General features: G+C 44.0%; 1 protein-coding gene across 3 annotated transcripts in view; it reads right to left on the reverse strand.

The window, feature by feature from the left end:
• Nucleotides 1–2141: 2141 nt before the first annotated feature.
• The window catches only part of LOC137424605 (putative methyltransferase YdaC), a 34114-nt gene continuing 22684 nt past the window's right edge, over nt 2142–13571 (reverse strand). For all 3 annotated transcript variants that reach the window (XM_068112245.2, XM_068112228.2, XM_068112235.2), the window contains exons 3-4: nt 12290–12437; nt 2142–2677 (exon numbers count right to left, since the gene is read on the reverse strand). In XM_068112245.2, coding sequence (XP_067968346.2) covers nt 2484–2677; nt 12290–12437 — 342 coding nt within the window. In that variant the 3' untranslated portion in view covers nt 2142–2483. The remainder of the gene's footprint in view (nt 2678–12289; nt 12438–13571) is intronic.

A 13571-nucleotide genomic window follows, 5' to 3' on the forward strand; every position in this document is an offset into this window, starting at 1 on the left:
GTGTTGTCACTGAACTACTTTCTCAAACTTTTGTGAAATCGTACCAAACTTCTGGTATGCACATATCTCTCCTGTCGGTATGTCCTAAGGGTATTTCTTTTGAAAAATTTACAATTTTTTTTTTGGGGGGGGGGGGGGGGGGATTTCTTTGGGGAATTTTTTTTTTTCAACTTCAATTGTTTATAAAAGGTGATATCACGTATATTACAAACACATTTGTGCAAAATAATTGTTTGAATTATGATTGGTTTAAACAATGACAAAACGGCAACTCGGGTGCAGTCATTTATCTATATATTCACACATCTGGGCAGTGTCTGTGTTGTCACTTAACGACTCCCTCAAACTTTTGTTTCCGTGGTTGTGAAGTGTTTTTAATAACGTTGTGGTGGTTTTGAATCATGTGGTGGTGAGGTATTTTGAATTACTTGGTGGTGAGGTGTTTAAAATTACTTGGTGGTGAGGTGTTTTAAATTACTTGGTGGTGAGGTGTTTTGAATTACTTGGTGGTGAGGTATTTTGAATTACTTGGTGGTGAGGTATTTTAAATTACTTGGTGGTGAGGTGTTTTGAATTACTTGGTGGTGAGGTGTTTTGAATTACGTGGTGGTGAGGTGTTTTGAATTACGTGGTGGTGAGGTGTTTTAAATTACTTGGTGGTGAGGTGTTTTGAATTACTTGGTGGTGAGGTGTTTTGAATTACTTGGTGGTGAGGTATTTTAAATTACTTGGTGGTGAGGTGTTTTGAATTACTTGGTGGTGAGGTGTTTTGAATTACGTGGTGGTGAGGTGTTTTGAATTACTTGGTGGTGAGGTGTTTTGAATTACTTGGTGGTGAGGTGTTTTGAATTACGTGGTGGTGAGGTGTTTTGAATTACTTGGTGGTGAGGTGTTTTGAATTACTTGGTGGTGAGGTATTTTAAATTACTTGGTGGTGAGGTGTTTTGAATTACTTGGTGGTGAGGTGTTTTGAATTACGTGGTGGTGAGGTGTTTTGAATTACGTGGTGGTGAGGTGTTTTAAATTACGTGGTGGTGAGGTGTTTTGAATTACTCTTACACAATACGTTGAAAAACACTTACATACACTCTTACACGACATCCGGTCTAACGGATTTCCTACTTATGGTACATGGGGTTTCTTCCTCTTCACGACAGTCGAAGCACACTATCTATGCAATTCTACCTGGACTAAGGTATTGCATTGCCTACCCCCATAAACGTAACAACATGCACGTCATCGTTTTTCGAGATCAGATTCAAGATGGCTGACTGGTGGCCATTTTGTTACCGAAACGTGTCCCCAACCATTTATTGACCATGCATGGTCCAATTTTGTTCAAACTTGGCACAAGCACAGTACATGATGGCATACACGTGCACCTCACTTCATTTTGTGACCTGATCAAAAATGGCCAGCTGGTGGACTGGCGGCCATTTTAGTTGTAAAAAAAACCTGATATTGAACACGTCCTCAACCTTTTCTTGGACATGCATGTGGGTCATTTTCTTTCGAGAATAGATCCAAGATGGCGGACTGGCAGCCATTTGGTTGCTTAAACGTGTCCCCAACCATTTTTCGGACATGCATGGACCGATTTTGTTCATACTTGGCACAAAGACAACACATGAGAGTATACATATGCAGAAGATTTTTTTTTGTAATCCGACCAAAGACGGCCGACTGATGGCCTTTAACTCCATATAGCAGAATTACTAAAACCACGTGGTCTATGACATTTTATGCCTTTTTCTCATTGTTGATATTGTAAGCACTGTGATTTAGTTTGCTGATCCAAAAAGAGCATTTTTTAAACCTTATTTTAATATTATTTTCTTGTCCTGCAGCCTCAAAGAGTTATACCGGTGCAAACCCTACCCATTTGCAAACACAGATCAAGATGTAATATGAAGCAATGGTGCTATCAGTGAGTGGCAAAGCAGATAGGGTGATAGAAGGACCAGTTAATTGTAATGCTGCTGTCATGGCAGGTTAGAAATAACAGATTGGAAAAATAAATAAATATTGTAAATAATCTCCATCCACCTTTGGTGACGGAGGTAATAAATAAATAAATAACAATAATGATATTGCAAAAATAATAAATAAATAAATAAAATATAGATTGGAAATATAAAAAATTCAGGTTGGGATTTTCTTTTAATGGTCAAGTCATCATCATAGACCATTTTGTTATCTAAGAAAATTAATTTGGCTCGTTTATTCCTGATAAGTGAAACACCCTGCAACCCATGCTTGCAGAAAACAGACTTTTTAGAACGCCGGGTATATTTTCCATCCAATCATCATGTAATTTTATTTTAAAAGTCTCCAAGGTTAGGCGCTCCGAAGTTGAAAGTTTCATGTCAATAAATCAAACCGTTGCGGATAAAACGAACTCAAAATTGAATAAAGGGGAGTAATTGAGGTCCTCGCCTGACGTTCTACAACATGGTCAAGGATGGTGGACGCTTATTACTAATTTATTTAACGGCAGCAAAAATTGCTTGGTATTTAAATGAGCCTTGTTGGAAGCTCTTCATGTTGACATCTGTGAAATTGGCCCTTTGCAGAGCCTCCATATACGGTTGTGGCTGCCACTTCACATCCTTAAAGACGCCATAATCCTCAAGCATACGCAGCACAGATATGCTCAGTGTTGTCACCATGAATGCTCCTAAAGGAAGGTAAAATATGAAATAATTAATTCAGGTAGAAATATAAGGGGCATATAAACTTCCAGTGATCTGTATTGCTTTGTTTTCTTGAATCTTCAAATATATTGCACAAGTGTTTATCTTGTATCCAAAAATCATAAAAGTCATATAGCAATACGTACATTACATCTGACTGCTTTTATTCCATAAATCATAGTCACTTTCATCAATCCACATTTTGCTGCAAGCATCATCATAATATTGTTACTGTTGTGGGAATGCACACGGGGAGGACATCCATGTACATATCGGGTTCCCCAGAATGAGTTCTTTCATTAGTTTATGTGGTAGGTAGACCGTTGTTTGCCCTTTGTCCATTGGATTGAGGGGGAAGGGGGGAATGCATTGTGAGGTTAGTCTGTGTATTCCTGGTGTGACGTCTCCCCATTTGCCGCTTTCAATCTCCTCAATCCACCAATAATCCAATTCACCCAACCTCAATTCAACAACCCCTCCTTGACCTCATAGATCTTTCCTTCAATCCCGCAGTTTGTTACCTCCGCCACCAAAGGTGGATGGAGGTTATGTTTTCATACCTGTCTGTCTGTTTGTCTGTCTGTCCGTTTTTGAACAAGATATCTCATAAAGTTGTCGATGAATTCGGCCGAAATTTGGCAGCGATGTAGCGTATGTGACAAGGAAGAAATGATTCGATTTTGGTGAAGATCCGGATTCGGATCCACATACGAGAATTTTTTAAGTGATTCTTCACCATTGGGAGATTTGGTCAAAATCGGTGCAAAGCAGGATATCTCAAAAAGTTATGGACGGATGATTTTTATTAAATGTGATTCTGTATTGTGATTTTCTGTTCTACTCTGTGATACAAAACGTAAACTGTTCACCGGGCGGAGGTATGTTCTAGTTTATTCTTGTGTTTCGGTCCGTCTGTACATTCGATCCACTCACTGGGTTATTCCATCACAATTAACCATCCATTCATCCGTCCCTCACCATTCCGTCCCCTCATTCTTTTATTATTCCCTCTGCCACCGAATGTGGATGGAGGTGATGTTTTCACCCCATGTCTGTTTGTTTGTCTGTGAGCAGATTTTCTCAAAAATTTGTGGACGGATTCAGACGAAATTTGGTGGAGGGAGCGGTTGGGTCTGTGACACGGACGACATCATGAGATTTTCGTTCGTTTCTCGGCTTTGCCTATTAAAAAAATGCCAAACTGAACCACTTCCTTCGGACACGGGTGCTATCTTTAAAGTGATTCTTCACCATTTTTTAATATATTTTTTTGTATACAAAGTCGAGGCTCGTGAAAGCTAACATTTATCAAACAAACAAATCAAACAAACAAGCAAACAAAGTATATAAAAAGGGGAGCAGTCGACAAGATGGTGAGAGAAGGGGAGGAAGCACACAAACACAACATTTGAGAGCAGGGACATCGGGAGATGTGTGGGAGGGAGAGGGCCTGGGGGAGGAGGGGGCAGGATAGGTATAAAACGCAAGGACACCAAGGACTTCCAGGAAAGAAGTCGCCACCTCAAAAAGTGGATTTGGGGTGAAATTAGCCGGGGTAGAAAAGATCAAGGTTTTGGATTGGGGAAGATAAGAGATGGTGGTGAACAGCCGTTTTAAAGACCTGGAGGGAGGAGTGGGATTGAAGAGAGTGAGGGAGTTTGTTCCAGAGGCGGGAGAAAAGAGGAATGAAGGAGTGAAGGTGAGCAGAGAGTCTTGATTTTGGCAGTTTAACCATAAGAGGGTTGCAGGCAGATCTTGTGCGACCTGCAGGAATATTTGGGGGACAGAGCCCAGAGAGAGCTGGGGGAGCAAGGCCGGAGAGGAGTCGGTAGAAGACGGAAAGACCACCAACCTGCCTGCGGTGAGTAAGTGAAAGGCCCTCGGAGTTAGCTTCATCGCGGGAGATTCCAATGATTCTGAATGCTTTGGTTTCAACAGCGTGAAGACGAGCTAGGTGTGAGGCAGGAGCACCGGCCCAGAGGGGAGAGCAGTACTCCATTGAGCTGCGGACGAAAGCCTTGTATGTGGTGAGGAGCTCAGGTGTACCAAGGAAGGACTTCGCACGACGGAGGATGCCCAGTCGGCGACTGGCTTTGGAGGCCAGCTTGGAAATGTGGTTTTCCCAGGAAAGATCATGGCAGATAGCGAGACCCAAAAGCTTGAGTGACATAACTTCTTGGAGAGGATTATTCAGAAAGTAGATGGGAGGGTTTAGGCCTCAAGCTGAGGCCTGAAATAGCACCAAAAAATGGGTTTCGTTCCGAACTCGTGGGACTACGATTTCTATGCATTTTTTTATGGTATATAACATGCCTGACCTTGTGTTAAAAGTTTAACTCTGAAATCCTGCCAGTTTCCGTGAACGACCACGTCAAACTGGGTCATGTAGAGTCAAAAAGGAGGATTTTTTTTTTTAGCTCCGGTGCCGACTTTGCGGCGTGGTATCTCCGTCAGCACATATAATTCAGCCTCGGAATTTATGCTAAGCACAGACCTCCCATGGTTCTGTGGCCCTGTCAGTTTTGAAGGCTCTTACTTACGTGCGCATCATACAGTGGAAATGTAAAAAATGTACTTTTGTCGTACGTACCTACTGTAAAATTCAATGAATTTCTCCGAAATTAACCCAAAATATTTTCGAAACCATCAGAGATATCCTCTCGAAAATGGGTAAGCTTGGCATATGGAAGGGATACTGTTTATTGACGTTTCGTGGTTGTCCGGAAAACAACGGATGAAGGGGGCGACACTAAAAATGCCTCCAGATGCATATGGGGACCGCATGATGACCAGCGATACCATAGTGGATGTGGAGTAGGGAAGCTTGGTATTATGGTCGGCGGTATGAATCCGATGAATACATGATAATCCATTGAAACAATAAGTATCAATGCATAGATAATAATAAGGCACACACCTGAAGTAAATCGCATGATAGTTTATTCACCGTCGTGTCAATATGCAAAGATGCAGGCTTCGATGTATGCGAAAATTCTGAATGTCCACGGGCTCAAGTAGCACAAATCTTCTTAAAATTTCAAGGCAATCGGATGAAAATTGAGGATTTTAGAAATTCGACAAAGTTGGTGAACTTTGGCCTATGTTGACCTATTGACCTTTTGATCCCAAAAACAATAAGCTTCTTGCTTATGATCAACTCTACCATTTGGCGAAATTTCGTAAAGATCGGTTGAAAATTGTGACCTGTAGGCGCCTGACTGACAGACAAACAGACAGACAGACAGACAGACAAACAGACAGACAAACAGACAGAATAACGCACATGATCAAGCAATGAATGAATGAATGAATGAATGATCGTTTTAAGGCCATTTTTCCCCGCTAGGGCGGGGGTTAGCCTGATATACTTGATCAAGCAATATACTTGAAAAATCTCAGGAAGAATTAATCAGCAATTACTTAGCTCAGGTAGAACAGCAAGGTGATCGTGAGCATTTTATTATTAAAATTAGTATACAGTGCACGTTTTTATGCCTCCGCAGGACGGTTGTCCATCCGGTTGTCGGTCCGTACCAGACTTTCGTTTCCAGAATAACCGCTTATGGGATTGGGTTATTGGTATGAACTGTAATAATTGGTATGATAACAAAATTGGTATGAACTGTAATGCAAAGATGAACTGGTTCGATTTTGGGTTGAAAAGGTCAAAGGGACCATGGTCATGTGACCTTTAATTTAAAATCTTGGTTACCACAACTTGTGGACGAGAGAAGGGATTTCAATCAAACTTGACAGTAAATATCGCGGATGCTTCTTCATGGTGGTCGAACCCTTCCCCCTCCTCCCCCCAATGCAATACTGGGGCAAAATCTTCCCCATTCTGTCCTGCTGCCCGGATTCGTCAGGTCAGCGCATTATTAGGGTCTGAGTGCCGATTGGTCCCCATGGACCGTCCCTTTCCCTCTTGTCCCTGTTTCTCTCTTTCTCCAACTCTGACGTGGCCCTGACTTCGTGAAGGTGGGTCACACCATCCTCGATGTGGGGGATCTCTGGGTCGTTTCTGGGAGATCGAACCGCTGTCTTTGTGTCACGGGCTTGTTCGAGAGAACTGTCCGAAGTGATACAACAACAACCAAATTTGACACCACAATGGCCTGCTGTGCAAAGATGGACAGATTAAATTTTTGGGTGTAACAGGACATGTGCCCTTTGAAAATATTTTTGCAGATCATAACTCGAGTTTGAAACATCTGAGGTTTTACCTCTGTCATGTGACCTTTAATCGAGATCAAACGTAAACAGTGGGTTGACATCGAATGCAGGCGGACGCATATCCAATATCACCCACCGATGCAGACATTGTACAACAGAGCTCGTTTCGTCCCACCCTGCACAATAACTTGGGGTATAATTAGCAGTGTAGGTAGATCCTAGACTCGTGGAGGTAGATCCTAGACTCGTGGAGGTAGATCCTAGACTCGTGGAGGTAGATCCTAGACTCGTGGAGGTAGATCCTAGACTCGTGGAGGTAGATCCTAGACTCGTGGAGGTAGATCCTAGACTCGTGGAGGTGTATCCTAGACTCGTGGAGGTGTATCCTAGACTCGTGGAGGTAGATCCGAGACTCGTGGAGGTAGATCCTAGACTCGTGGAAGTAGATCCTAGACCCATGGAGGTAGATCCTAGACTCGTGGACCTAGATCCTAGACTCGTGGAAGTAGATCCTAGACCCGTGGAGGTAGATCCTAGACTCGTGGAGGTAGATCCTAGACTCGTGGAGGTAGATCCTAGACTCGTGGAGGTGTATCCTAGACTTGTGGAGGTAGATCCGACACTCGTGGAGGTAGATCCTAGACTCGTGGAAGTAGATCCTAGACCCATGGAGGTAGATCCTAGACTCGTGGACGTAGATCCTAGACTCGTGGACGTAGATCCTAGACTCGTGGACGTAGATCCTAGACCTGTGGAGGTAGATCGTAGACTCGTGGAGGTAGATCGTAGACTCGTGGAGGTGTATCGTAGACTCGTGGAGACTGGAGGTGTATCGTAGACTCGTGGAGGTAGACCCTAGACTCGTGGAGGTGTATCATAGACTCGTGGAGGTGTTGGTGAACTCGACGTTGACCAGATGCTGGTGTCTGTTGGCAAGATTGTGACACTCACCGTCCAATTGCAGCCACGTCTGCAGGCATTCACGATATTTACTCCATCTAAGAGGCGTAAACGGCGAAGTTAAGTCATTCACGATGTGTTCAAAGTGCATGAAGCACTTTAAACGCGATTTTCCCGAGGCCATGACTAAACATTCAGCGCGACATGGGCGCCGCCATTTTGTATGTCATGTGACCCAAGCAAGTGTTCTGATAGGCCTAGATTCAAAATCAGTGCCTTCGATGCAAGACAAAGCAGTGCGACATAAACGTGTGGAAAACTTTCAAACTGGCAGGATCTGTTAGTTAAACTTTTTGTATGTGCGACAACTCGGCACGTACTCAGATTACCAGTGATTCTTTTTTAGTCTCTCTGACCTCGGAACGGGATTGAACGATACAGGGTGTCAACTTGAGGCCTAGTTGTCCAGGCGGTCTTTTCGGAGAGACATCGTAAGAGTGTGAGATTTGTCAGGATTGAAAGACATGTTCCACTTGTTTGCCCAGTCTGATTTTGTCCAGGTCTGCAGAGAGTGAGGAGGCTGCAGACTGCCGATCTGAGGGATGAGGAATGGAGCGGCAGAGAGTGGAGTCATCAGCAAAGAGATAGAGAGGATTTTCAAGAGAGTCAGAGAGATCATTTATGAAGACCAGAAAAAGCACAGGGCCCAGAACACTGCCTTGGGGAACTCCAGCCTGAACAGGAAGAGGAGATGAGAGAAACCCATTCAGGGCCACACGTTGACTATGACTAGAGAGGAAGTCCACCAGCCATGCGTGGAGATTTCCATGGATACCAAAGGAGGAGAGTCTGGTGAGCAGAGCGGGGTGCCAGACCATATCGAAGGCACATGATATGTCGAGGGAGACAGCTCTAATTTCCTGTTTGGCATTGAGGACCTCCATCCATTGTTGAGACAGCAGAAGCAGCATGTCCAGAGTAGAGTGACCTGGTCTGAACCCAAATTGATGATCAGAGATCAAGCCATTGGCGAAGAGGAAAGATTTCATATCCGAAGCAATGATGGATTCCATGACTTTGCTGATAATTGGAAGAAGGCTGATTGGTCTGTAGTTACTAGGATCTGTTTTTGCACCTTTTTGTGCAAAGCGGTGATGTTGGCTGATTTCCAAGCAGATGGCAGTTGACCTTGAGCAAAAGAGAGGGTGAAGAGAACAGAGAGAGGGAGAAAAAGAGCAGAAGAACAGGATTTTAGGACCCGTGGGCTGATGCCATCAGGTCCAGTTGCAGAATCAGAGTTGAGGGTTGACAGAAACTTTTCCACCTTGTCAGGAGGAAAGGACACGGAGTCCAGGAGCAGCTGGGTACGACTGGGTACAGTGGGTACAGAGAGGGATGGGTTTGCGACACAAGATTTAGAGGCTAACACAGAGTTGAGGCATTCAGCTTTTTCACGTGCGGAGTCAGCTGTGTAGCAGATTGAGGTAAGGGAGGAGATGGAGGGGGAACAAACACCAGAAACAGATTTGACCAGACGCCACCAGGATTTGGAAGAGGGAGACAGATAAGAGAGTTCGGTCTTGAGAACGGAGAGATATTGTTTCCTGGCTCTCCTGAGGGTGGACACACACTTGTTTCGGGCTTTGTGAAAGGAAATGAGATTTCCTTCCGTTGGATTTGCTTTCCAGGAGACGAAGGCAAGTTGTTTCTGGGCAACAGCCTCACCACAAGATTCCGTGTACCATGGACGGGAGGAAGGGTATGACAACTGAAGACGAGATGGGATAAATCTGTGCATTAGAGAGAGCAATTTACTTTGGAAGAATTCCCATGATGAGTTGATGTCAGAGGTGGTAGAGATGGGAGACCAGTCCAGATGATTGATGGCTGCTTGAAGACCGTGCCAGTTGGCCTGAGTGAAATGCCAGACTCGTCGACGCTGAGCAGGCTCCCTGAGAATGGTCAGAGAGATGTCCACTTTAACAAGCACATGATCAGATGAGCCAATTGGAGCAGAAGAAGAGCAGCAGACATTTTCAGGGAAGTTAGTCATAACCAAAAATTGAGTGATTTTTGCTTGAGACCACCAGGTTGAGACCACCAAAAATTGAGACCACCATTGAGTGATATGGCCAAAAACGATATGTAGCATATTTCAAAAGGTTGTGGACGAATTATGACAAAACTTGGTGGATCTGGGGAGTGAGGACAAAACCGGTGCGAGCATGTAGGAACATTCAAGGACCGTCAGCCATTTCCTCTTGTCCGTCTGCCATTGCAGGACACTTGGTTGCCAACCCCGGTTGTACACACCAGTACAATGAATGCAGATATGTTCAAGATATTGAGCCGAGGTCGGAGTACGTTACATCCACGTACGTTGGAAGCAACCTTCATCCGTTCCACGGACCCGAAATTGTGTGGTCTAAAGGAATTTGTACATTCTATCATTCTCCTTCAACATGGAAAGATGAAAGGTGTTTCCCCGACCGCTGTCCAAGGTAATGATGCAAATGCTAAGTCCTCAGCTTTGGGGGAACCCCATCCTCCAAGGTACTGATGCTGGTGAATCATCGCTCTCAACTCCACTCCAGCCAATCGGAGGCAGAGATAGTGGTGACTGAGTCAACCAATGTGTGTTCAGATTACCAATTACGTCATGACTGATGAACCAATCGGTGTCGCTCTTACATAGACATGCTTACATGTCCACGATCCTTCACCTTTTTCGTTCTCTTGCTGTGACTTACCTTAAGGAGTACAGTTACAGCATGAAAAGCTTCGGTTATTCTTATTATGTCATGTTTGTTTTCTTGTGTTTTAAAAATAAACAATTGTTATTTTCCGGACAAGCTCCTTTATGCCCTTCCACTGATCCGATATAGTGTACACGTAATATATAGATGGGAGTTCTGCCCCACTGTTTCACATCAGTAGTGCTTAGATAGCATTCAGCCACGGTTCGCTCAGCTGCAGTAGTTGGCAGACAGTTACATTCTGAGGTAGTGGAAGCAAGCTCAGGTAGTTATACCAATGAATAGGTAAAGCGACTGTGGACGTGAGGTCCCTGCTCGTCTGTGCTTTTTTAAAGTTTTTTTTTGGATACAAGATCGAGGCTCGTGTAAGAGCTAACATTAATGACAAAAAGAAAGAAACAAAAAAAAACCGACACATAAGAGGAAATAAAGGGCGCGGGAGACAAGATGGGGAGAGAGGGGGAAGCACACAAGTACAACATTTGAGAACAGGGACATCGGGAGATCTGTGGGAGGTACAGGGTTTGTGGGGAGGAGGCGTGGGAAGGGGTGTGGGGGTGGGAGAGGTAAAATAAAAAAAAACATGGACATTGCTAGGACTTCCAGGAAAGAAGTCGGTATTTCAGAAAAGTGGATCTGGGGTGAATTAACAGGGGTAGAAAAGATCAAGGTTTTGGATGGCAAAATGATAACAGATGGTGGTGAACAGCTGTTTTAAAGACCTGGAGGGAGGAGTGGGATTGAAGAGAGTGAAGGGGTTTGTTCCAGAGGTGGGAGAAAAGAGGAATGAAAGAATGAAGGTGAGCAGAGAGTCTTGTTTTTAGCAGTTTCACCAGAAGAGGGGTGCAGGCAGATCTTGTGCGACCTGTAGGAATATTTGGGGGACAGAGCACAGTCAGGGCTGGGGGGTTAGGCCAGAGAGGAGTCTGTAGAAGACAGACAACCACCAACCTGCCTGTGGTGAGCGAGTGAAAGGCCCTCACAATCGGCTTCATCGCGGGAGATTCCAATGATTCTGAAAGCTTTGGTTTCAATAGCGTGAAGCCGAGCGAGGTGTGAGGCAGGAGCACCAGCCCAGAGGGGAGAGCAGTATTCCATTGAGCTGCGGATGAAAGTCTTGTATGTGGTGAGGAGCTCAGGTTTGCCAAGGAAGGACTTCGCACGACAGAGGATGCCCAGTCGGCAACTGGCTTTGGAGGCCAGCTTGGAAATGTGTTTTTCCCAGGAAAGATCATGGCAGTTTGTGAGACCCAAAAGATTGAGTGACAGAACTTATTGGAGAGGATTGTTGAGAAAGTGGATGGGAGGGTTGTCCAGATGGTCTTTTCGAAGAGACATAGTGAGAGTGTGAGATTTGTCAGGATTGAAAGACATGTTCCATTTGGGTTTGACCAGTCTGTGATTTTGTCCTGGTCTGCAGAGAGTGAGGAGTCTGCGGACTGCCGATCTGAGGGATGAGGGATGAGGTATGGAGCAGTAGACAGTGGAGTCATCAGCAAAGAGATAGAGAGGATTTTCAAGAGAGTCAGAGAGATCATTGATGAAGACCAGAAAAAGCACAGGGCCCAGAACACTGCCTTGGGGAACTCCAGCCTGAACAGGAAGGGGAGATTGACAACTCTCCACCCGTGGAGTTATCCGTGGTCTGGGGGGCCTCAGGGTCGGTAGTGGCAGTGGGTCCGAGTGCGCACTTCATGAGCGTGTGCCGAATCTGTAACAATATCAATGCTGTAATTAATTTTAAAAGATGTTGGTTGTTCATCCTGCCTGGTTTCATGACTCTTTTGATTTCATTGCACGCCTTGTCCAAGTCTGGCCAGAAGTAGTAGCAATTGCAGTGGAACACACGATCAATGATTCCATCAGGTAGTGGCAGGCTTTCTGCAGTTCCACTAAACAGCTGCACCTGTCCTGTCTGACCACACATGTGCATTCAGGTGAGACAGTCATGACGGGATAAGGCTAACAAGTCAGGGAATTGGCTCAAAATGTTCAAGAAATGAGAATGAACAAACATCCAGGACATGCCGACTTTTGTTTTATCTTACTAAAATAAGGTTCACCGACTGCAATGCACTAACTGTCCTAAAAATGTCAACAATGAAACAAGTGTCAGATTTCACTTACAGCCACGCTTCTCTTGCTTGAAATAGTTCTTCATTATCAAGGAAATTTGTGGTGATGCAGGTGTGACCTCAAATGCAAAAATAAAAAAAACGTTTCATGTAGCCAATTAGGAGGATTCCCTTAGCAGCACAGAAAATCGAGGCCATGACTTTACCAGCTGATTGGTGGATTCAAATTGTCTTGGGTTACAGTGATTCACTGCATGGATTTCATTTTGGCTTCAGGATCCCATTGGTGAAGCCACCTATAATCACCATATATTGCCCTCCATAAGTATTGCAACAGTGAAGTCAAATTTGCTCTAATTGCTGTATCCTCAATAAATTTGGATTTGAGATGAAAAGATGAATACGAGGCAAGAGTACAAAAGGTCAGCTTATATTTCTTGGTATTTCTATGGATATATGTTTTACTATTGGAGAACAATAGCACTTTGTATGTTCAGTGCCCCCATCTTAGGTAAACATAAGTATTCGAACATATTAACCTAAAGTAAATTAAAGTAGTATACTAATTAGTATTACAATGCACATCCCTTGCATGCAATAACTACATCGAGTCTGTGACCCATCAACATCACCAAACTATTGGTATCTTCCTTTCAGATGCTTTGTCAAACCTTTATTGCAGCCATTTTCAGTTGTTGTTTGTTTTAGGGGGTTTCTGACTTCAGACTCCTCTTCACACAGTATAACGCATGTTCCATTTGATTTAAATCAAGATACTGACTTGGCCAGTCTAAAACTTCCACTTTTTCCCCCTGATGAAATCATTGGTTGCGTCAGCAGTGTGTTTTGGGTCATTGTCTTGCTGCATGGTGAAGTGCCACCCATATGAGTTTGGAGGCATTTTCTTTAACATAAGAAGACAAAATGTTTCTGTGCACTTCCAAATTCATTCTACTGCTGCCTTCATTAGTTAC

Source organism: Myxine glutinosa, chromosome 1 (assembly GCF_964187855.1).
Source record: "Myxine glutinosa chromosome 1, kmMyxGlut1.1, whole genome shotgun sequence".
Taxonomy (NCBI): Eukaryota; Metazoa; Chordata; class Myxini; order Myxiniformes; family Myxinidae; genus Myxine; species Myxine glutinosa.